Source organism: Borostomias antarcticus (assembly GCF_949987555.1).
Source record: "Borostomias antarcticus genome assembly, chromosome: 12".
NCBI lineage: Eukaryota > Metazoa > Chordata > Actinopteri > Stomiiformes > Stomiidae > Borostomias > Borostomias antarcticus.
In genome coordinates this window covers 2,308,879-2,334,353 of record NC_140245.1, presented here as the reverse complement: position 1 = coordinate 2,334,353, position 25,475 = coordinate 2,308,879, and the positions used below count along the sequence as shown (strand labels likewise).

The 25,475-nt window shown below is 47.5% G+C and overlaps 1 protein-coding gene across 1 annotated transcript in view; it reads right to left on the bottom strand.

Annotated features, from left to right (window-relative positions):
• LOC311316331 (receptor-type tyrosine-protein phosphatase N2-like) overlaps window positions 1–25,475 on the bottom strand; it is a gene marked incomplete at both ends in the record, with an annotated part of 156,648 nt that overhangs the window by 40,612 nt on the left and 90,561 nt on the right. Inside the window, 1 exon segment of the mRNA XM_084447173.1 lies at window positions 16,353–16,417. Within this exon segment, the coding sequence (XP_084303299.1) occupies window positions 16,353–16,417 (65 nt within the window).

The window sequence follows — 25,475 nt, the reverse complement described above, 5'->3', positions numbered from 1 at the left end:
CTGTGAGTAACGGTGTAGAACCGAGCCAGGCTTCGGCCTACAGAGACAGTGTCCCTCCCCCCCCCCCCCGGGGCGTCGGAGACCGGCCCTTCACGCCTCTCCGTCTGTATACCTGTGCAGACAGCCGGCGGCGGACCACGAGCTACGCTCACTTCACAAGCTGGAAAATCGCTTGACAAGCGCGGGCCACCGTGTCAGCGCGCGGCCGCGGCGTGGGGGCGGGGCGACCCGGCCGGTCGGGGCTCAGAGGGGCTCGGTGGGCTCTGACAGGCTTCTCAGAGATTTCCAGACAAGCAGAGCATTTCATGCTGTGCTCTCGATTTCACGACCCAGGTCACACTGTCCTTGCTCGCAGAATGGCCTGATAGCTTTTTTTTCTTTTTTGGGGGGTGGGGGGGGGGGGTGGCAAGTCGTCTCTGACCAAGATGGCGCCGCAGAGCGCGGCTATGGCACTTTGGTACGCCCTGTTCCGCTCTTTGCACTGTCCTGTCCCTGTCCTGTCCTGTCCCTGTCCTGTCCTGTCTCTGTCCTGTCCTGTCTCTGTACTGACCTGTCTTTGCACTTTCTTGTCTCTGTTCTGTCCTGTCTGTCTCTGTCCTGTCTCTGCACTGTCCTGTCTGTCCTGTCTCTGTCCTGTCTCTGTCCTGTCTGTCTCTGTCCTGTCTGTCCTGTCTGTCCTGTCTGTCCTGTCACTGTCCTGTCTCTGTCCTGTCTCTACTCTGTCCTGTCATGTCTGTCCTGTCTCTGTCTCTGTCCTGTCTGTCTCTGTCCTGTCTGTCTCTGTCTCTGTCCTGTCTGTCTCTGTCCTGTCTGTCTCTGTCCTGTCTCCGTCCTGTCTCTGTCCTGTCTGTCTCTGTCCTGTCTGTCTCCGTCCTGTCTCTGTCCTGTCTGTCTCTGTCCTGTCTGTCTCCGTCCTGTCTGTCTCTGTCCTGTCTGTCTCTGTCCTGTCTGTCTCTGTCTCTGTCCTGTCTGTCTCTGTCCTGTCTGTCTCCGTCCTGTCTGTCTCTGTCTCTGTCCTGTCTGTCTCTGTCCTGTCTGTCTCTGTCTCTGTCTCTGTCTCTGTCTCTGTCCTGTCTGTCTCTGTCCTGTCTGTCTCTGTCCTGTCTGTCTCTGTCCTGTCTCATCCTGCACCCTGTCTTATGTAGTAAACTACATGGCAATAAACACATTCAGATTCAGATTCTTCCAAGGGCGAGTTTCATTTCACAGAACCGATCACCTTTTAGGTTCTGATACCGTAAAAGGCCCTAAGAACGATCTCTGGAACCAACTGATTACGTTAAAAAATAAAAGTGAAATAATAAATGGACATCTTTCATGAGCTGAAATCACAGGATTGGACAGGAAGAGTGGAGAGATACGACTCAATTTATAAGCAGATTAGCAGAAATACGAGGTGATTTAATACATCTACATAAATATACAAATACAACAACAGGAAGTGGAATTAACAGCAGCAGGAAGTAGCCTAGTAACGCTAAGCCCTATGTGCTGCCAAAAGGAGCTACAGGGGGTCCAACCTGGATAAGAGGCAGTTCCAGGTCCAGAAAAGGGACAGATGTAAAACAGCTATAATTGCCGGTGGACTTCATTGTCATCACTACCTCCTCAGCCTGCTGTCACAAATACACACACACGCACACACACACACACACACACGCACACGCACACACACACACACACACACACACACACACACACACACACACAATCAATCCATTCAGGTCTATTCATTGGAGGAGCCTTGCGGGTCTCCGTGTGAGTAGATTGGGGATGAAGGTGTGGGGTGCAGCAGGCAGACATGCTGCTCTGAGCTCTGACATTCAGCGGCTCTCGTTCCGAGGACTGCCACAGAAAGGTTGTTTTGATGCTCGGGGGAGAGGGGGGAGAAGCGAGAGGGGGGAAAAACCCTCTCGCCGTGTATTGTGTTCGCAGACAAAGGAAGCTCTTCAAAATGTCATTGCTTTCTTGGCCAGGTGGCCGGCACAGCCAGGCCCTTACTGCGAGTGCAGCGGTCAGCTTGACGCTAGCGCAGGGCTGTGGCTTCAGCTGCTGGGTATTTCTAATATAAAATAAAATAGGGGTTTAACCGTTATGTTTTCAGTGAAGTAAGGTGAGTATTCTATAACAACAACAACAACAACAACAAAGACAACAACAACAACAGCAACAACAACAACTGTATGCTATAACAAAAGTATTCTATAACAGCTGTATGCTATAACAAATGTATTCTATAACAGCTGTATGCTATAACAAAAGTATTCTATAACAGCTGTATGCTATAACAACTGCATTCTATAGGGTTAATGGATTGTCTACAAGGAAGGTCCAATATCTGTAACAAAGCCTTTGATCCATTTTTGATTGATATTATAGCAACTTAAACGGGGAGTCCTACCGCTAGCGACTTGACCTGTTGTTGGGAGACTTTTTTGCATAATACTGTAGGTTGTATGCAATATCAAATTCATCCAGGGTTCACTAGTGACTCACACAATCAAATGTGCATGTACTGTACCAAATCGCACACAAACACATGTACACTAACTTACTGTACACACACACACACACACACACACACACACACACACACACACACACACACACACACACACACACACACACACACACACACACAGCCAGTGTGCACCCCAATGTTCCCCTCAGATTAGCCTGTTCAGATAGCCTCTCTACATCTGAGCCCACGCTTTAGCGTTAGCCTAGCCTTAGCGTGCTGCGCAGTTCAGAGTAGAGGTCTTCTCGGGTCCAAAAAGACGGACCCGAACCCGAATGGATCCGATAAATTCGTTCCGAGATCCGACTGGATCCGATCATTTGAAAAAAATATATATACCAACCCGAATTTGTCCCGAGACATTACAGACCCGATCCGATAAATGTCCGAGAGCAGGAGTAGGACAGAGACCCGAGTTCGGGTCGGGTCGGCGGATCCGACAGACTATTTAAAGTTGCTACTAAAATACCACACTGCTAAAAACGTTTATCAGGTCGTAGTCTCCCTAAAACATATGGTAGCCTCATACAATCAATCAAATAATCGATCAAAACAGAAGACCTAACGTGAAGAACTAGTCTAGGCTATATGAAATCAATCGCTATTTATAACAGTTTCACTTTCATGCACCGCATCATAACCTGATCAAATATAGGCTAACCCCGCTACACACAAAACCATGCAATTCACGTCAACAACCAGACTTTTATTTGAAAGTCAGGCATAAACAGAAAAACGGCAATGAACGAAAAATAGTGCTTAAACTAAAAAGCAGACGCGCTACAGTCCATCTTTCTTTGTTTGCTATTTTCCCCGCTCTGTCTCAACTCGCAATCACGCATGCGTTTCTCTCGTGAGATTCAGCGCTGCGCGCCAAAAGAAAATAATGATTAAAAAAAAGAAACGATTCAGCGCTGCGCTGATCACGGATCTTCTCAGATCCACTCGGGTATTACACATAATGATAAACAGACCCGGGACCGACGGTAATAGAATGGGATCCGACCCGGACCCGACTGACCATAATAAAACGAGGAAACGTGGACCCGAACCCGTACGGGTCTCGGGTCGGGTCTCGGGTCCCTCGGGTATACCCGACCCGTGAAGACCTCTAGTTCAGAGCCCAGAACATGCTGGCGATCAAGGTGAATGGCACGCCTGCCATCTTCTTCTTCCCCAAGACTCACCCACTCACTGCTTCTGTGTGTGTGTGTGTGTGTGTGTGCGAGTGTGTGTGTGTGTGTGTGTGTTGGGGAGGGAGGGGGGAATGCGAAGAGTTTGAATACTATTTGTTAAGAGCGAGCTGCGTTTAAGGATATGTGTGTTCAAACGTGTGCTTGTGCGTGTGTTTATACGCGTGGCACAGTGTTGCGAAGAAGCTATTTGTTCCGATATTCATGGTCCAGCGCGGCTTCTCGTGTGTTATTGCCTTAATTATCATTCTGCTAAGAGTGGTTCAGGAGAGCGCCGCCGTTTCCCCAAAGAGTCTCTGATTGAACACGTGATTATCTGCCGCGCTGAATGGCGAGACCTTGAGCTAAAGTGAGCAGCCCGACGTCGACGCGCTTCCGCCGAAAGCGACCGCTCCTCGCTCTTCAGCCGGCTAAACGTGATGGAAAGTTCCGGATAAACGCAGCTCGTTCCCGTCGACCGTGATAACCACTCTGTATTGCTGGCGCACGCACACTCAAACACACACACACACACACACACACACACACACACACACACACACACACACACACACACACACACACACACACACTCAATCCATTATCTGACCACGCTGAAAAGCTTTCAGAAGAGAATCCAAAAAATGTGCTAACAAGCTGACAGCGTGCGTTCTGCAACCCTTTTGACCACAATATTCGTAAGCTATTGAATACATGTGTCTGTTACAGTTGACTACTGTACAGTACATGCTAAAAAGTCCAAATCAAATGATGCCAAAGTCAATGCCCTTTGAGTTGATGCACCCCGAACACAGCATGTACCGTAATCATCAAGTTCCAAGCGCTGCACTCTAAAATCATCTGCAATTTACTGCTGTCTCAAGACCCCAAAACCGAGACAAATTGCTCGTTGTTTGGGAAGGTTCCAGACAGTAAACACTACAGTGGAGTTTTTTCCTACGTACTGTAGGTCACACATTAAAGGGCAATGCTCGTTTTTGACAACCTGGACCTTATTTACGACATATTATAAGACGTTTGACTCACCGAGATCACTTTGGTGTAGTTCGGAGGCCGGTAGAAGAAATTGAAAATCCAGCGCGAGCCAGTATATCCATGTAATGACGGCGATCGGGGCACCGAGAATGCAGTTTCTCAAAATCTATTTTCGGCCGCTAAACGGTTGTTTTCATCAATCAGATTGAATGAATCGACAGTTGCGATTCCTCAAAGCGAGGCATTGTTGTGGTTTTCAAATACGGGGTCTTTAGCCTCTGTAATATGATCTTTACACGCCTTTCCCCACTTGCTCCAGCACGCATGCGCACAGGCCAGCGCGCAGACTGGCTATTCTCCGGCTCACATTCTCTGCGCTACGATCGTTGTTGGTGCGGAGAATATTGTCGTCGTCATTCGTCAGCAACAATCCGATCGTAGCGCAGAGCGTGTAAAGATCATATTACAGAGGCTAAAGACCCCGTATTTGAAAACCACAACAATGGCTCGCGTTGAGGAATCTCAACTGTCGATTCATTCAATCTGATTGATGAAAACAACCGTTTAGCGGCCGAAAATGGATTTTGAGAAACTGCATTCTCGGTGCCCCGATCACCGTCATTACATGGATATACTGGCTCGCGCTGGATTTTAAATTTCTTCTACAGGCCTCCGAACTACACAAAAGTGATCTCGGTGAGTCAAACTTCTTATAATATGTCGTAAATAAGGTCCAGGTTGTCAAAAACGAGCATTGCCCTTTAAGAGACGCCCGAGGGATCGCCCCGCTCGCCGCGAATATGCAATCGGAAAGAGGAACCACCTTTATCCCACGGCCAGGCATTTCAGCGAGTGTCATGATAATGACTCTCTTTTATGTATACATAAATGGAAACATATTTGGCATGTAAATAGATGACTTATGTACAGAAAATAAAAAAATAAAAAATAAAAAGTAAGTCGTAAAGGTGTCTTATCCCATATGGGATGGGCCGACAGTAGGCACGACACTTAAATAAAAAATTCATTCATTCATTCATTCATTCATTCATTCATTCATTCATTCATTCGTTCGTTCGTTCATTCATTCATATACAGTAGAAGCATAACGCATATCTAACCGCTGGTCAGAGGAGGCGACCGACTACGAAAACTGAATCAAAGGGAAACGTTTTGGATGCACGGGTCTTAAGACCTGATGAGGACCTACAGTATTACTGGTTGAGACACGTTGGCTTTTTGAATTATATGATTCAGCCACGTTAATAAAGGCTTTTTAGTTCTACCTCCTCGTGGACGCAACGATAAACTCTGTTAATATCATCCAGTTAAAGTACCACTAAATGACGTCTTACCGTACACCTTCTGTATAATAGAATACCTGTGCTGTAGACCTTGAGGGGGAGAGTATAGCTCATGGAAGAGCTACATCTGTAGCCTATCCATCCAAACCAACACCTGGGGCAGAAACCATGAACGGGCCAACGGCCCAAACTGTGGCTTTAAAATAAATATACAACGGGTCCCACATGAGCAATTGACATGGAGGCCATTCCTGCTGTGGTTTGAGCCTGGATTCACACAGTGGCCCTCTCATTGCTGTTAACGCACCATGGCATAGCACTAGCGGTGTCATATTAGCCACATTTGGCGCTAGTGAAAACAGCCAACTGGTGAATATAAAACACGCATGACCTGAGAGCACACGTTACAAAATGGCCCCGACCTAGCCCGAGGCTAACATGGTCGCATTGTTCACACATTTATTCTTTGCGTCCCATTTAGTTGCCATCTATCAAAGTCTCTTTTTTTTGTTTCACAAACACCAGGAAATCAGTGGGTGAGGTCACAATTTTCACAACGGGAGAGAAAGAGAGAGAGGGAGAGAGAGAGAGAGAGAGAGAGAAAGGAGAAAACAATAAAACCACGCATAATTATTCATCATTAACTGCCACCCCGTTGGACCTGGCCCATGTCGTCGCCATGACAACGACCCCCCCCCACCCCCACCCCTCCAATCCCCACTGGGCCCCCCGCCCCTCAAATAGCAGCGAACACCGACGGCGCCCTTAGCAAAAATGGCCGCAGGGCAGTTCTTTAGTGGCTGCCTGTCCCCCCGCCCCCCCCCCCCACCCTGCCGTGGGTGCGAGGGAGGGATGGTGGGCAGAGAGCCAGGGTGCTGGCGCAGCCCCCCTGCCGCCCTCCTCACCAGGCCGGCTCCGCCCCCGACTGAAGGCGACGGCTCTGATTTCACAGTTTAATTACTGCTAATGGGAGGAAACGGAGCCAGTGTTAAACAGCTGGCGACGAGCGTGTCCGGGAATGTCAGGACCTGGCGGTCCGTTCGGGGATCGGGCTCCGGCTCTTTTTAGGTTTTCCGCGGTGTTGGGATACGACGGCGTCTTTAAAAGCTGCCGCGCCGCTGCCCGCCGATCGGCAAACCTGATTGAATTTTTGTAACGCGGAGAATTATTCCAAATGTCGCTTCGTACCGCGGGAGGCTGCTTGGGGTCAGCTGCCCCGCTGTGACCCCGCTGTGACCCCGCTGTGAACCCTGCTGGGCACCATGAGGGTAGTGGAAGCTTCTAGTATATAACAGTATGTCACACGTGCTCCTGTGTCCAAATTACATAGCAGTTCCTGTGTAACTGCAATGTTGGTACTGCAGGCAGGCATATTGATATGTAGTTACATAGTCATTAATATACATGTAAAGTGTTTCCAAAGGTTATACCTAAAACCAAGCGATTTTTGAATCACCTCAGTCTAATACACTGTAGCAATATTTCTATCGGTGTTTTGGTACATAGATAACCGCTAAACAAATGAGACCAGATGAGATCAGATTCATTCCTTAGCAGTCCAGCACCTACAGGTACAGTAGCGCCACGGCAACAGGAAGACAGCTCCTCAACCTTCTCTTTTAATCTAAGAAACATGCTTATCAATTTCCCTTATATGCATTTTGTAATTGATTTGCAATCAGGCGTTTGCAACAGACACCTCCCAACAAGTAATCATCCACCACATTAGGGCTGGTGCTTATTTCATGGTGGATGCCTTGTGTGATGCATAGCACTGAAATGGAATCTATCAAATCATGACTAATTTGAAATGTCTCGGGGGTTAACTGTGTGTGTGTTGTCTACTGAGACTGACATTCTTGTGGGGGGGGGGGGGACGTTTTTGAGATGTCCTTCAGGGGACGAGAGATAAAACTGTATTGACATTGAAATCTTTATAACAGGAATGAAACGACAGGGCTGATTAAATCTATCGATGAAAACATTTTCGTTTTTTTCCCCGCTTTGGGATATGAAAAATAAATCGTGGCCCTAACAAATACATCGCAATCTTCTCCTGAGAGGAAATTACGTGATAAAAGCCAGCGAGATCAGACCGATGGGGAGATGGGCACTTTCAGAGTCGACTACCATGGGTATTTTAATGGCCCCGTTTTGTTCTCTTGAGGAAGACATTTCAGAGAAGTAATAATGCTTTACATTTGGGGAAATATCTGTCTGGCGCCGCGAGGGCCGATTGTAATCATGACAGGAAGGCGATCCCTTCTAACGAGCCGGGGAGCACACGCAACAACTCCGACTCGCTGAAGGGAAATTAATTCATGTTAATTGTTCATTGCATGCTCTGATTGAAAATGATTACATCTGCCAATAGGCAGAGGACAAACCGGTTTAACGTGACAGCGTGCGGCAACTGGGCATTAACGTCAAAACAACTGAACAACTGAAACAATCCAAACAACTGAACACAATGAAACACATCAGGTTCGGTATCGCAACAATGAATGTTATGAAAAACGGCACGAGACAACGCTTTGATGGAATCATCCGGAGGAATATGAAGCCGACGACTACAGGCACAATAAACTGGCGTGTTACAGTACTGCTTGCTTTAAAGCATGTATGGTTCTCTTGGCATTTTCATAAATGTGATAGCCTACATCTTGACTCAAATGGCTAATAATATCACCAATATGTGATGGGTTATTACACATTGTGCAGCGTAACACATCCATTTTGTATTTTGCACTATTCATTTGTACTGTCATGTCTTTGCACTGTGCTGTCTGGTCCTTGCATCCTGTCTAATGTTTTCTCCATCAGCGTTATGCACCAACTGACCAGAACAAATTCCTAGTATGTGTAAAAACTGCCTGGCTAATAAAACTAATTCTTATTCTAAGCCTGAAAAGTGTTTGTGACAAACCCTATCTTAATATCTGCAGGTCCACAGTAGGATTAACGAATCCCACCAAAAACTAAACTAAAACTCTATATCTTCCCGGCGTCTGCTCTTCGGACGGACGTCGACAGAGCGACGACGGCGAGCGACGGGCTCGGTACTGATCCGCTCGGGCGGGAGCAGTGCATGCTGGGAGCGGCTGAGGTGAAGGGAGCCGGGAACAGCGTGAGATCGCCGGCGACCTTTCAGGCGCCAGGTGGGCCCCGGTGTTTCACCGGAGGCTCGTAATCACCGGCTCACCGTTCTGCTCCTGCGTCATCCGGCTGACATCTCTCAGCACAGACGCAACCGGCGGAACGAAGACTCGACGCGCCCCTTCCGAGGGGATGGGAGATGTTTCGGGAAAAATGGCGCTTTGCGATCGTAAAGTGATGCTGTAGGCGTAGAACAGAGCTACGTGTGAGGAAGACATTACAGTACATTACATTACAGTCATTTAGCTTCTATCCAAAGCGACTTACAGTAATTGCATTTAATGTCGGTAGTCAGCGTACTGCTACTCACCAGAGCTCACAAGTGCATCTCCTTTCTGAACAAGTGACCAAATGAGTACCCAGTTATGAAGTCAGAGCGCATCCTGGTGTTTATATGACCTTTTACTGTATGGCACTTTTGAGCTGAACTATTGCTTTTAATGTCTGTACCGGCGCTGGTATGAAACCGTTTCCACTGCTGCCGATCTTGGTCAGGCGGTTCTTGAAAAAAGATATTTGAATCTCAATCGGTCTAAATCTGGTTAAATGAAGGCTTATGGAAGAACAACAATGTCCCATATGAGATGAAGGGGAGTAAGTAGACAGTACTTATACAATAGGTTCTTTAAGAGGGAGGATCCTGGTAGTGCTTCTCGAAGAGGTGAGTTTTGCGCCTGGGGCGGCAAATAGGCAGAGAATCTGTGGTCGTGACATCGGTGGGCGGTTCGTTCCAACACTGCGGACAGAGAAGAGCCGTGACCTCGTCGATTGACCGCAGTAGGGCCTCGGGGAGTGTAGCCTAGGGCTTCACCATGGCCTGGAGTAGGAGGGAGCTGTTCCTTTCATTGCCCTGTAGGCTCGTACCAGCGTTTCAAACGGGATGCGAGCCGCTAACAGGGAGCCGGTGTTAGAGAACGGAGAAGGGAAGTTGCGTGGGAGAACTTGGGGTGGTTGAACGCCATGGCGAGCAGCAGCTTTCTGGACGAGCTCCGGGGGGTTTAATGGCCGACATGTGGAAGAAGCAGCTGTAGCAGTTCAGTGGCCTTGTTAGAGGGTCCGTTTCTACGCTTGGTTTGAATATGTAGTAGATCTGAGGCGCTTAGAAAACTCATGTTATGAAATGATGCTTTCACGAGGCCGGCAATTCACCTTCACCTCTCCGTCGTTGCAAAACAACAGCTCTGTGTTCATGCGTGGGGTGTGTGTGTGTGAGTGTGCGCATGTGTGCGTGCGTTCATGCGTCATGGGTATGTGTGTGTATACATTCTGCAGATGTATGTGTGTGTGTGAGTACAGTAATGTGCGTATATGTGTGTATGCATTCTGCAGATGTGTGTGTGTGTGTGTGTTTGCAGTAGTGTGTGTGTGTGTGTGCATGTGTGCGCATGCACAGCTATCCATACAGTACAGCGCACGCATGTGCATTTGTACACGCACGCGTGCGCACACACACACGGGCACACACACACCCGCAGACCGCAGCTGTACAAACTGATAACCCCCATACATACAGTTCGCCTGTATTGCCGACGGGGGCGGGGGGGGGGGTGCCGACGTCCACCACAAAGGAGCGGTCCATCGGGGGGGGGGAGGGGGGGGGCGCCGGTACGTGGGGCTCGGTTGGTGACAGCGTGGAGGGAGCTATTCTCGGCAGGATAATTGCGGTCTGAGCCCCCACAGCCTTCAGGATGTGACAGGCCGCTCCGGGCCCCCCCTCGGAGAGCCCTCGTGCCCCCCCCCCCCCCCGGCTCCTGGTTGGCCGCCCCCCCCCCCCGGCCCCCGCCAGCCTCCCGGCTAATAGAAACCTTTGCAGCTGACGCAGTGTGGTGCTGTCAGGCGCCGCCAGATGCTAGCGGCGCGTCTTAGGACCCCCCCCACTGCGCCCCCCCCCCCCCGCCCCCCCCCGCCTGCTTGTGAGCTCGCACAAACAGACAACACGTACACCTGTTCACCGACGCGCGCTGACTAACCCGGACGCGGACGGAGTGCACGCACTTTGAACGCAACTGTGGACACGCCTGTTCATCCACACTGGAAAACCCAGACGCGCTCACACACACACACACAGACACACACATACACACACACACTCTCTCACTCACACACACTCTCCCTCTCTTCACTCCTCTCTGCCTCCCTCTCCTCCTGTCTCCTAAAATGGGACCCTGGGAGGTGTTGGCATAATCAGGATTACTACACACACACACACATACACACACACACACACGCACACACACACACACACACACACACACACACACAAACACACGCGCGCACACACACACACACACACGCACACACACACAGTATAGCAGTAACCCACTGGACAGTCTTCAAGATGTTGGCTGATACCGTCTGTGTCAATGAGAATCTGGACAATAACATGTGACGGCTCTCACTGAGATGAGACCTGACCAGCAGCCAGGAGAGGGGAACGGAAAACACTGACCCCCCCTGTCTGATGGGACTGACCACCCCCCCCCCCCCACCCTGTCTGATGGGACTGACCACACCCCCCCCCCCCCCCCCCTGACTGATGTGACTGACCAGATCACCCCTGTCTGATGTGTCTGACCAGATCACCCGACTGATGTGACTGACCACACCCCCCCCCGTCTGATGTGTCTGACCAGATCACCCCTGTCTGATGTGACTGACCACACCCCCCCCCCGTCTGATGGAACGACCAGATCACCCCTGTCTGATGTGACTGACCACACCCCACCCCCCTGTCTGATGCGACTGACCACACCCCCCCCCCCCCGTCTGATGTGACTGACCACACCCCCCCCCGTCTGATGTGACTGACCAGATCACCCCTGTCTGATGGGACTGACCACACCCCCCCCCCTGTCTGATGTGTCTGACCAGTACACCCCTGACTGATGTGACTGACAGCTGCGTATATCATGCATATTTGATGCATGTTTTATGTGTGTTATTTTAAAGGCCCTTCTAGGGACGGCATTGGAAATTAGCAATAGCTATAATAGCTACCTGCTATGATACAGTTCTCTGGAAGAGTGCTGCTAAACAAGCAATGTAACAATGTAACCACTGGATCTGTCCCTATTCAAATCAACTTGAATGAATGAATGAATGAATGAATGAATGAATGAGGACAGGTGGTCACCCCGACTGTTGAGCGCCCAAGGCCCAACAGCGCTTCAACGCCGGTCCCCTGTACAGACCTCCTTCGGACGCCAGCCTCTTTCAAGCGGCGCCGGAGACGAGGGCGTGGCTACACAGCACTGAGACGACCCGGGTCATCCAATGGTCGTAGGGTCGGCGGTCTGAATCCCGGCTCCTCCTGACCATATGTCGAAGTGTCCTTGGGCGAGACACGGAACGCCAAATTGCTCCCAACGAGCAGGCTGGCATCTTGCATGGCAGCTGCCGCCGTTGGTGTGTGAATGTGTGTGTGAATGGGTGAATGAGAGGCCATTGTAAAGCACTTTGGAGAAAAGTGCTATATAAGTGCAGTCCATTTACCATTTACCATTCTTATCGGACCATATCTTATTTAAAACAGACTTTAATAACCATCTAACCGAACGACAGTGGAACTTGAGTTCATTATACTTTATTATACTTACACTTCATTATACTACCATTGCATTTGCCTGATACTGCCTCTCTAAGTACTGGTAATTATGAGGCACTTACCTAATTTACAATTTGTTGTAAAGTCCCTTCAACCTTTACCCACCAACAGCTGCTGTTTTGGGCGTCCCCAAGATGGCCGCCATGCTGTGAGCCATGCAGGGGGGGTGGGGGGGGGGCGGGGTGGAGGCGGACCGGAGTAGCTGACGGTCTTCTGCCCCGAAGAGACGTGAGATCTGCCCGGTCGATCTGCCCGGTCGAGCGCGGGGTTGACCCGCGAGGCGCCGTTTACCGTAGTATGAAACATAACGGAACCACGAATGGCTGACTCGGCGGCCGGGGGCACCTGTAGCTCCGAGGGGGGGGGGGGTTCCTCATTGTCTTCACTATGAGGAATGTACATTTTAACGTACGTTTAAGGCCTGCGTTATATCAAGGATACATAGCCAGCCCAAGACTGTACTGTACTGCAGCGCCCCACGCTAAGTTGCTACGGTGACCGGATGGACACAGCTGAGAAAGACCGAGTGAGAGAGAGAGAGAGAGAGAGAGAGAGAGAGAGAGAGAGAGAGAGAGTGAGAGAGAGAGAGTGTGAGAGAGAGATAGAGAGAGAGGAAGAGAGAGTAAGAGAGAGAGGGAAAAGGAGAGGGAGTGAAAGAGAGATAGTGTGTGAGAGAGAGAGAGAGAGAGAGAGTGAGAGAGAGAGTGAGAGAGAGAGAGAAAGAGATAGAGTAAGAGAGAGAGAGAGTGAGAGAGAGAGTGAGATAGAGTGAGAGAGATTGAAAGAGAGAGAGAGAGAGAGAGAGAGAGAGTTTGGTGTTGAACTTTGAGAGTGACCCGACTCGGGCCCATTGTTACCGGCAGAGGCCGTTCACCGATCCAGAGGAGCATTTGATGTAGTGGACACCTCCAGAGGTATCCCAGCATGCCCCTGGCCGCCAGACCTCTCAGCGGCTCTCATTTCCATATCAAAACCCATTTGGATGCTGTGTCTTGGGCATAGAAAAGGAAGCAGCAAGCACTTCAATAGCCTCATGATTCAATTTTCGCATATATACATTTGAATATCCATTATAACAGGTGCAGATTTTTTTTCCCGCCCAGTGCTCTGATCTTCAATATTTTTTTATTTATCTCTTTGTAATGAAAATTCTGCTGGAATAATGTACATGCTGGTAAACACCTAGCTCCCACAGTCCCTTGATCCACTGGAAGTGGAACTTGTTCATCCGCGGGCATGAATGTTCGCAATATTCAAATTTTGACAAGTGCTTCCAAAATGCACCTGGACTAGGAGGCATATTAGAAATCACCTTTTTAGAATGAAATGCTGTAAAAAGCAACGTAAAAACATCCAATGCATTAATGTATTTTTAATGCAATCAATGTATTTGTCTTTAATTTCAATGTATTTGTCTTTATAATCAAATCAAATCAAACTTTATTTATATAGCGCATTTCATACACAGTGGCAGTGAGATTAGTCATCCACTGCCGCACTACAAACTAGAAATGTTGGAGAGCACAGGCCTCCGCCACAAATGCATTTGTGAGCAGGACATATTTGGTATTACTACTGCATTCATTAGGTCGAGAGCTTTATGTGAGTCCAAACCCCGTGTCTCTAGGACCTTCCCACCTCGAGATACGGCCGCTTAAATCCCCTCCATTCGACAATGAATGGGGAGAATTTTTCGCCAGGTCCAAAAAATGAATGGAGGTAAATGGGTGGCCGTGTTTGGACCGGCTCTGTGGCGCCCCCCTTGGGTTGCAGCTGGCGGCGGGCAGTTCGGTGCACTCTGGGCTCTCCCCACCCTCTCAAAACCCTGTGTCTCTAGCGCCCCCACACGGAGAGCTGGCTTCACTCAAAGCTTTTCTTTTTAAATTTGTGGATCCGCCCCCATGATTGGGATCTGCTCCAAAAGTTAAAGGGTTCTTGCTTGGCCCGTGCCACACCCCTCCACCAAATTTCATGCAAATTGGTCTGGTAGTTTTTGTGTAATGCTGCTAACTAACTAACTAGCTAACTAACTAACTAACTAACTAACTAACTAACTACAGTAACTAACTAACGACAGTAACTAACTACAGTAACTAACTAACTAACTAACTAACTACAGTAACTAATAACTAACTAATTAAGTAACTAATTAATTAACTAACTAACTAACTAACGTACTAACTAACGTACTAACTAACTAACTAACAGAAACCCACATGACCGAAAATATGACTCCACCCGGCGCGTTGGCCCTGAGCAGAGGTCATGAAGACATCAACAGGCTTTGTATTTAGAGCGTTAATGTTAGAACAGACACCTCAATCCTTCTGACGATCCAGAGTTGTGCAGCGCCTCCCTGAGGACAGCCCCCTGTTCATTAAATTGAGCTCTAATCAATCCCAGTAGCTGTGTGGGGGCTATCTAGTTGTTTTTCCCATTGATTAATTCCTTCCCTCACAATCTAAAAAGCGCCGTTTTTTGTCCACAGATTGGAAGCGCCTCAATTCAAGATGAACAAAGGCGTGCGCTCAGGGGAGAAGTGGGATCAGTGCTACTCCAGGACAAATATAATCTGCTTCCTGCTGCCCCCTTATCTCCCCTCATAATTGGACCCGTGTCTAAGTGTGGAAAGAACTGCGCTAGCTAGGCTACATACCATAACCCCTGCGGTGTTGAAGTTCACTAAGGAACCCGCCTGAGGTAGCAAAAACAACCAGATATATTACGCCCTTACGAAGGGCTGTAAGACGAACGCAGAGGTTTGCTGCTTCTCCGTGAAAGTGGTCTCTCGGTCCCCGGATTGTAAACCGCACGAGAGCACAGAGCCGTGCGCGGTCGGCTGACTCGGGCCGTACTCGGGCCGTACTCGGAGGGAGGAGTGGACCCCACCGCAGTCTGCAGCAGCGTCCGAACAGGACAGGCACACGCAGGCAGCCTTTTGGCGATAATTGGGTTCATTCGCGGCAAGTATTGACCTCTCTTCTCTTCTCTCCCTCTCTCTCTCTCTCTCTCCCTCCCTCTCTCTCTCTCATCACATGTCGAGGCCCAACACCGGGGTGCTGTGTTGATTGACGTGCAGTGAATGGTGACACACACTCATTGGGCTTAGCGCTGAATCAATAAGGGAGTGCAGAGTAGAGACGCTGCAGTCTATTTAACAGAGAGAGAGAGAGAGAGAGAGAGAGGGAGAGAGAGAGGGAGAGAGAGAGAGCGAGAGAGAGAGATGGGGGTGAATGGTGATGTTCAACCTCAAACCAAGGTGTGTGATGTGTGAAGGCACTGAATCTGAAGCTATTATGCTTGATATTTCTTCGTTCTACAGCTCAATACAACAGTAGCTACCGTACGGTCCATTCAATGAGTAGCAGTAGTTTGATATCATCATCGTCATCATCATCATCATCATCATCATCATATAAGTATCTGTTATAGAATACAGACGCTTTGAGGAAAATGGAGATGTGGAACACAGCATAATTCCATTACAGCAGCCAGTGATACCCCACCATACTCAGCGACGAGTGGTCGCGTGTGAACGCGCGCGTGGGAATACGGCGCCTCGTCATCCACTGTGTTAAGAGTAAGAGTGGTTCTGTACTCACATCTGTGACTCCCGCCTCCAGGATGACGACGTGAGCCTCCTTCTCCACCGACTGCTTCTGAAGAACTGCGGGGGGGAGACAGAGAGAGTGACGTCACGCGAGGCGGCCGACAGACGCCGTGACTTCACCGTCCGTGGCGGCGCCTCCAAGGTTATCTAAACGAGCACAGGTTATTCCATCGTAATGATATGGCTACCGCTACTGTACGCCTACCCACTACCTCTGCATTTGGGAAGAGCCGATAAAAAAAACGACGCAGGTGTAATATCTCCAAGTTAGCGCGGTTGAGTGGTGTTCGACTTTGCAGAAACTCCATTAACATTACTTGAACATTCTGTTCTCCCTAAATACTGCATTCCACTTTCTCACACAAATAACAGAATATCAAAGCAAATATTGTCCAAATTTAGATTAAAACTCACACTAAACCTTTTCAATTACTTAAAACGCAAATAATTGAGTGGGGTGAAATTGGAATTCATAGAGCGCCGGAATATTAAAGGAAGGACAAAATGTTAGGAGGATAAAAAAAAAGGTTGGTTAATTACATTCACTTTGTTTGCATGTGAAAGCAGCGACGTGGAAAAAACACACACACACACACACACACACACACACACACAAAAAAACGACCCTCTTTTGTTGACACACCAGCCAGATGAAGGATATGCTAATAACCTGAGGAGAGCTCCACTCTGCAATGTTCTCTCAAATTCAGAAATAGCCTATCTAATTAGTGTTTTAATCTATCAGGGTAATTCTCTCGTCCTCTCCTCAATTTATGCAGAGTCCCGTATAATTACGCCGCCGAGCTTCAGCTGGGTTCGTTGTGTCGCCGTCACTCTTGCGCACTCTGGCTGGCTGGCGGCGTTCTAACCTCGCAGACAGGAAGTGTGACCGGCTTGACGGGCGCCAGGTCGTCAGAGCAGACATCTTAATAGTCCTGTCAGAAGGTGTAGCCTACAGTAGCGCCAGGGATTCACAGGTGCACTAAATCAGGGGTAGGCTAACTGTCAGTGAGTCGCTACTACTGTACGGGTACCACAGTCTGTCTTCATCATGTGCCAGTGTAACATTATCGCGCTAAATCGATTCCCCAAAACAGCTTAATGGAAATATATTGATTTTGCGAGAGTGACCTTCAGCTGAAGATATGCTTGGTAATACTCATATACTTTAGCAGAGGTAAAAGACAGAATTGATCAAAAGATAAGACTATAAGCCAAGGGTCACGGTTCAATGTGGTTCATTCGGCATGCAATTCATTAAGCGACCAAAGTTAGGACTGTCTCAAAATAATTATGTTCTACAGGAGGTGAACTCAGTTGTTGCCAGTTATGATCAAGTAGTGTGGGGCCAATTTCCTGCTCACCAATGCGCACCTGACGCCCACGAGAAGGACTTCCTCTGTGATGCAAAGACTTCCTTCAAGTTGTGTTTTTCATACGCTGGGTATAAGCGTGTCTACATTTTCCTTTAATCAACAACAGCCACAGCATGTTGAGCACAAAACATCGACAAACAAACATTAAAACCATCCAAACGCCACCGGTTTGCTGAGTTTACTGGTCTACTGGGGCTACTTTCATTCATCTGTGCGGTGGGCGAGAGTTCATCAGAGCCAAACCAATCTCTCGTTAGTGAATGTCTCTGACACACACGCACACACACACACACACACACACACACACACACACACACACACACACACACACACTGTCCCTTGAAGATGGAAATATTCCTCCAAGGCCAGAATTTAGAAGCAGACTGAGGGTCAAGTTTAAAATGAAGGTTGACTAAATTAACTGACAACTTCGTTTTATGGTTTGACAATGTTGAAGAGGTCCTAAGCTACTATAAACTAGGGCCCATTTTGAATATGAACAGCTAAATAAATGAACAGCTCAGGCTGAGAAATGAAAAGGTACAGTATGATATTCAACCTACATGAAACCAACCATTTTCTGTGCGCTCCATCTTGCCTATACTGTACTATATCACGTAGGATACATTTAGAGAAGGAACATAAGGTCACGAGAGCAAAATAGCTCATTGTGAGTGTGAACCCCCCTTCTCTCTCTCTCTCTCTCTCTCTCTCTCTCTCTCTCTCTCTCTCTCTACACACATTTCATTTGTCACCTCTGCCTCCCCGTCCAGAATTGTGCTTTATGCTAACTCAATGTACCAGAGGCGCCTCAAGCGAAACAAAAGCCGCGCGGGCGATTCAGAAAATGTGCCATTTTTCACAGCTGACAAAGGGGAGCGGCGTCCCTCGGTCCGTGAGTAGTAAGCACAGAATGGAAGCTCCGCAGCACTGGGAGGCGAAGGGAGGAGGGGGTTGAGTTGGGGAGCGCATTTCGGGTCCGTTAATGAGAAGAAAACAACGTCCATCCTTCAAAGGAGCGGGAAGCGCGGCCGGATTCGCAGTGGCAGCGCGGAGGTACACGGCTGTAAACCGGTTTACCTCAGCGTGCTGTCAGGCGCTGCTCCCTGAACAAATCAAAATATAGCCGAGCGTTTCTTTTTTTTTTCCCCCGTATGAAATGTTATCTCAAAGCTATAACAATATCACTGTCTAGTAGCCCAAACTAATATTTGGAGGACGAACAAAAACAAAAAAAAATCTATAGGCTAAGTAATAGTTTTTCTATTTTCTACTTGAACTCTCATTTTGTAGCCTACAACCTGTCCTAGAAGGAAACTCTTGTCCTATATTGCGTGAGCCTTGCCAGCCGATTTAAATGTAGGCTAGTCAAAACCAATCGTATGGTCACTTTTCAAGTGAGTTTAATTAGATATTATTTCGAGGGGCTTATTTGCAATCATTCCATTTCTGATATCCACATGTCAGCCTTCAATCTGATTCTGACGACACCTCCTCCATCCTGCAATAGAAAGCATGGACAATGACGAGACATCCAGCCTCACATAGACACAATATGTCATCTAATTAAGAGCAGGGGGACCAAATAGAATCTCAGCCCACCTGGGGCAACCAGCCATTAAACCTCTGCAGGGAAAGAGAGAGAGAGAGAGAGAGAGAGGGAGAGAGACAGGGGGGGGGGAGGGAGAGAGAGGGAGGGAAGGGAGAGAGGGGGGAGAGAGAGAGGGAGGGAGGAAAAGAGAGAGGGAGGGAGAGAGAGAGAGAGAGGGGGGGAGGGAGAGAGAGCAAGGGAGACAGAGAGAGAGAGAGAGAGAGAGAGAGAGCAGGAGACATGATCACAAGCTGCCAGCTCAATAAAAGAATATAGTCTGGAGCTCCATCCAAAAACATTTATCATGACTTATCCATTTTTAACACCCCATATTCAGCCTCAGGGGTCCAGCGAACTCACACTACAAAAGGTATGAATAGTCAAAATACAGAGTTGAGGGGAAGGGTACTAGCTTCTGGGTACTATTAAAGTATTTCTGACTTGTGCTGGGCCAGCAGATTAAGAGGGTTTTGAGTTTGAGTTGTTTCAACTAGACTCAACTCATCCACTTTGAGTTGGTTCCAGCAGCGCGCACATAATTGACAGCTGACAAACAACGGATTAAGCTCTTAATATGCACACTCTACCCTGCTAGCAGCCTCCTACACGGTCTAAGCCAACATTACATAATGACCCTGGAAACATAATGAAATCATAGCACTTCAACAAAGCGTCTCTGCAGTCTGTCTCTCAACAGCAATGTAGCGCTGCATTCTGCAACTGTATTTTTTCGGATGAATAAGCCCCATTAATTTTGTGCTACCCTTGGAAAAATAAAATCTTGATTAGGATCTTGAATGATGATTCTGTCAGGATCCTGGCCCAAGATCCTGGGAAAGATTATTTCACCAGGGCGATGAAGGACTGGCAAGTCATAAATGCCCTCTAAAAATCACGTGTAGAAGCCAACGACAACTAACGACTCTTGCATCTTCGCGGTGAAAGTAAGCGTCTGCCTCCCAAACTTACGCAAACATATCCCAGAGCGCATGTTGCTCAGGGTTAGGATCTGAAAGAGGACAAGTGTGGAGCCTACAGTAAGTGGATTTCCAAGATTTGGATTCAGTCCGTCCCAGAAAGCTGATTCATGGGCTGGGTCTCTTCTCTTTCTATCTCCCTCCCATTCTATCCCTTTCTGTGTGTGTGTGTGTGTGTGTGTGTGAGTGAATGAGGGGGCATTTAGGTTTGATAGCTGGAGATGGCGATAATTCAGCCGCCACAGATAAGCAGCTAAAAATGGGATGGTATCTTACCTCCCACAGCTGTGATGGAAATCTCCACTAGGCCCTCAGAGGGAGAAAGAGAGAGAGAGAGGGAGAGAGAGAGAGAGGAAGAGAGACAGGCCACTCCATCTTCTGTGTCAAATACTCATATGCTTTCCCTGGTTTCTCTAATGTACGCTTATCTTCAGCTGCTACTGTGAAGAGATACCAAAATGGATTCAAGGGATTCAGTAGTGAAAAAAGCTCAGAACTTACTTAAAGGGATAGTTCAGAATACCTAGGGCCTCATTTAAGGCTTTTCAACCCATTATGTTGTTGATTGATTCAGATCATTAATGGCCGCCACTGGAGGTTTGGTCCTGATGTCTGCAATCGTCAAAATGTGCTCGAGGGAAAATACATTTTATGTATTTTTTTAGCCCGTTTTCCTGTTGTTATTTTTTTCATATTATGGAAATGTAAGTTGCGAAGAACCCACTCAATATGATAAACAAGTTTAAGAATCACTAACTTTGTCATATTTTGTCGTCAAAATCCACGGCCTGTGAGAAGTGTGAACAGCTCTGAATCTTTGAAGCCTTTTTTCTCTGCCTAGTGATTTAAGCTGTACCAACATTCACAGAAGCATATCTTCTTCAAATATTTGCAGATTTCAATGCATGGAATTCACACTTTCGTAATCTGTAAAAAACTGAAAAATGACCTTGGCAGACACCATCACAAAACTTCCAGTGGCAGTCATTTGGGCTTTCACATCTTGCTAATGCTAACACAATGCAATGGTACAGGCTAGCATCCACTACCAAACTGACTGAAACACCCCATAGTGCACCCAAAGCAAATAAAATATGATTCTGTCGGGGGTTAATTTGAGTGTTTATCCCATAATTTCTGAAGTGAAACTATTGTTCAATCCTTTACTTTGTGGGGACCTATTTTCTCTGTGGAAGTAGGGCAGCGGAGCGATACTTCACGTTACCTAGGAACGTAAGCACCGGCTGGATGCTAGCTTGTACCATTGCATTGTGCTAGCATTAGCAAGATGTGAATGCCGAAACGAGGCCGCATGGCAGCTCAACAACATAATGACGTCATAAATAAGACCCGATGTCCAAAATTCCAAACTACTCGGCCCCCAAAACCCAGCGAACAGGCGCACTCTCCTTCAGAAACCTTTAGCTCACCTCTGCCCACATGAACCAGGTCTGACCCCCTGCCAGGCCAGGAGAGGTGAACAGTAGAGGAGGAGGAGGAGGAGGAGGAGGAAGAGGGAAGATGAAGGCTGACGAAGAGGGTGTAGACAGGAGAGGATGAGAGGGTTCTCCTAAGGCCCCCCACTACTCAACTGGAAAGACGTTCAGTGCGCTGTATCTTCCAGAGGAATGAGAAAAAAAAGAAGCAGAACGATACAAGTGGACAGGTCCACTTACTGCTCATGACCAGAACATTCACACGGACCGGCAACACTTATCTGGTCTCTCCACGGACTCTCTCCACGCCTCCGATGGGCGACCTTTACCTATGACTGGTCTCTCTGTCCGGCTGAGTGAAGGGCCGACAGCCGGTATCTCGTTCCACCATGTTTGCTTCATAATCACTCGGGTAAATCAGAATTTTGCGTGTGGGTTGGTGGAACTACGGCCAAACAAAATGGCCGATTCGGCCTGCGTATGAGATCCGATCGACCGATGCGCTGAGGTGAAAAGTGTTTCAAAATGAGATGTGTGGTTTTCTGAACCTTTCAAGAGGCGGCGTGCGTTCATGTATGGTCTTCCTGTGTGTGTGTGTGTGTGTGTGTGTGTGTGTGTGTGTGTGTGTGTCACATGAAAGACAGCACTGCTGGAGCCCTGCTGGCTCATATACTGCACATATATTGCCTGGCGGAGGTGCTCTCAGCAGGGATCCTACAGACTGCCCCCCCCCCCCCCCTACTGGAGCCCCCCCACGCTGCAGGGAGGACGAGGGGCCGACACACCGTGAAAACCTTTCCTAAAGCTTCACCGACGCTACAGGCGATGTTCCTGCTGTTCAGGATCTATCTTTTATACGGTAACACTTTACAACAAGGGTACATTAATGAGCAATAGTTAATGCATTATTAAGCATTAAGTAACAGGTAACTAATGTCTCTATTAACCATTTACTATGTTAACTAAGGTTAACTCACCTAACCCTAACCTTAACTAAGGTATTAATTAACATTAGTAACCTAACCTAACCCAAAATAAGCATTAGTTAACAGTTAACTCATGTTTTTTGTGACCCTTCTTGTAAAGTGTGACCTTTTATACTTATGGACTTACTGTATATATTGACTTAAAGAGCTTATTGCATGTGTAGGAAAATGATGTAGAGATACAGAATATAGACACTACAGTGACTTCTGGAGTTGTTTTTGTAACTAAAAGCAGCAGGGAGTCCAGAGTTCAACAACAGTAGAACAACAACAACAAAAACATTAACATCAGGCTGGGATGAACTTGAACTGTAGGCTGTTCAATGTTTACAGGTTTCCAAACAAAACCACTTAGAATCATACCCCAAACAAGAGTAGACACTTATTGCTTAATCAAATCCAGTCCAAATGTTCCATTATGTTGTCCTATCAGTTCATTTTAAGTCCTTCATAATTGTTTGTCTCTGCTTGCCAGCCGACCCTGCCGATGTAGTCCTATTTGTGACCAGGATGTATTTTATGAGCTTGCGGAGGGGGGGGGGGGGAAGGACAGGCAGTAAAACAGCAGCGCTATCCGTCATCGCCTGACGTCGCAGGCGTTGCTTGATGAAGAAGAAAAACACTCGCCACCCGCGAAGGAATGCAATTCAAGTCGCGCAAGATAATGGAAATTGGAATATATCGTCATCACATCCCCCTATGTTGTTGCAAGTAGCCTGTAAGCACTTGTATGTTTGTCATTTTTGATTTATAAACACATTAACCTTTGTCTCCTGTGTTCCATACTGTTGATAACGTTATACTGTGAAGGCCAAATCTGTTTTGATGTACTTCCCTCTCAAGCGGAGCCGTTAATGACCGGGGCAAATCCAGTTTTGTCACATGCCGATCTAACTGATGAAGACGTGGTCTTAAATTTCACATGATTTATGATTATTTTTAATGTTCCTGAAGGAAACATCAGGTGATTTTTATGTGCCTGTATGAGGTAGGCCAATTTCTCATTATTTTCTGAATGCCGAGGCCAACGCTATGCTTTACGCACGGTAACACACCCCAAACGACGTTTATAAACCCCCGGAACCACATCCTGGTACCCTAAAGCATTTTATTCCCTCGTCAGACAACTTGGCTCACTTTTCAACAAAGTCGCTCGCACGTTTGGGCATTCTAGGAGTCAAACACCATGGAAGCCAACGTGCGCAGCTCCATCTGAGATCAAGATAAGATAAAATAAGAGTTTATTGATCCCTCCAGGGGGAAATTAGGAGTTTCAGCAGTCTAAAATTACAGAAAGGCTGGAAAAGAGATAAACACTAGACTTAGAATTGGAGAATAACAAAAAGAAAGAGACACAAGATAAGGGTTGGGGGGTGTTTTCAGGGATGTTTTCACACAGTCCCAACTAGACATATTTTGAACGACAAATTGGCTTCTTGCTGTTTATGTCATATTCGATTTCGGACTTCTGTTCCACTCCTTTGATTTTTGGCCCTTTACTGTAGGTGTTGCCAGACTCTTGCACAGCACAACAAGGATCCGCTCTCCAATGTGTTCTCCATGTCTGTTCGCTGCAGTAGGCGACAGGCTACTGCCCTGCGCTGCCTATTATTTGATTGATTCTGATTATTTGATCAGAATGAGACCTAGGACTGACGAGCCTATTGGAGCTGGAGAGCCATAGAGGCCTACTGCATATGGAAAAGAGAGAGAATAACGTAGTAATAGGCTATAATAATGATAGTAGTATCTGAATCAGAATCTATTTCCATGCTGTTTTAATAATAATAATAATAATAATAATAATAAACAAAATATATTATTATTATTATTATTACTACTACTACTACTACTACTACTACTAAATAATAATAATAATAATAATAATAATAATTGGGAAAAAACCTACCCTGTATGCCGGCTCATAACAGGCAGTGACTGTACTACTGTATGTTCTGCCTATCAGCCACGGCCACACTGGTCACTCACAACACGCTCAAGTGTTGAGTATGATGTCACTGGTCACTCACAACACGCTAAAGTGTTGAGTATGATGTCACTGTCCCGTCTTGATCAGAACAGACTCAGGTTCTTCGTAGATTTCCTCGATTTCAAACAGACTTTGTTACTCTAACTGGCTAAAGGGATGATTACGCCTGTGTCTGGAAATGGGTATCGCTGTGACTCATCCCATAAAGAAAGCACTGGAAATGACCCCATGAATAACAACAGCCCGTGGCTTAAGACAGATGACCTCTGACCCTGACATGTCCCAAAGATCTCACGCCATCCCTCCTGGTAGATCTCCACGCCATCCCTCCTGGTAGATCTCACGCCATCCCTCCTGGTAGATCTCCACGCCTAACAGACCCTCGCTGTATCCCGTGGCAACAGTGCACGGACTGACGCTGAGCGAACACACCTTTCAGCGCCGTCCAGGGGGCTGATGGGTAAATGTACGATAACTTTGGATCGAGATGGTATCAAGATTCGTCATTAAAGTAAATCATCTAAGATTCAAGTCTCTGAGGCACATAATTACAAACCGGAATCTAAGCAGCGGGAGACCAGCAAGAACAACAGGATCTAATTAGCTGATTGTTAAAAAGAACGTACCAGTATCCAAACGTAGGAGGGTGGTGGTGGTGGCGGTGGGGTGGCATCGGGAGGGGCAGATATGAGGATGATAACACCTCCTGGGATCGGCTGTAGCTCAGTTGGTAGAGCGGGTCGTTCAATGATCGAAGGG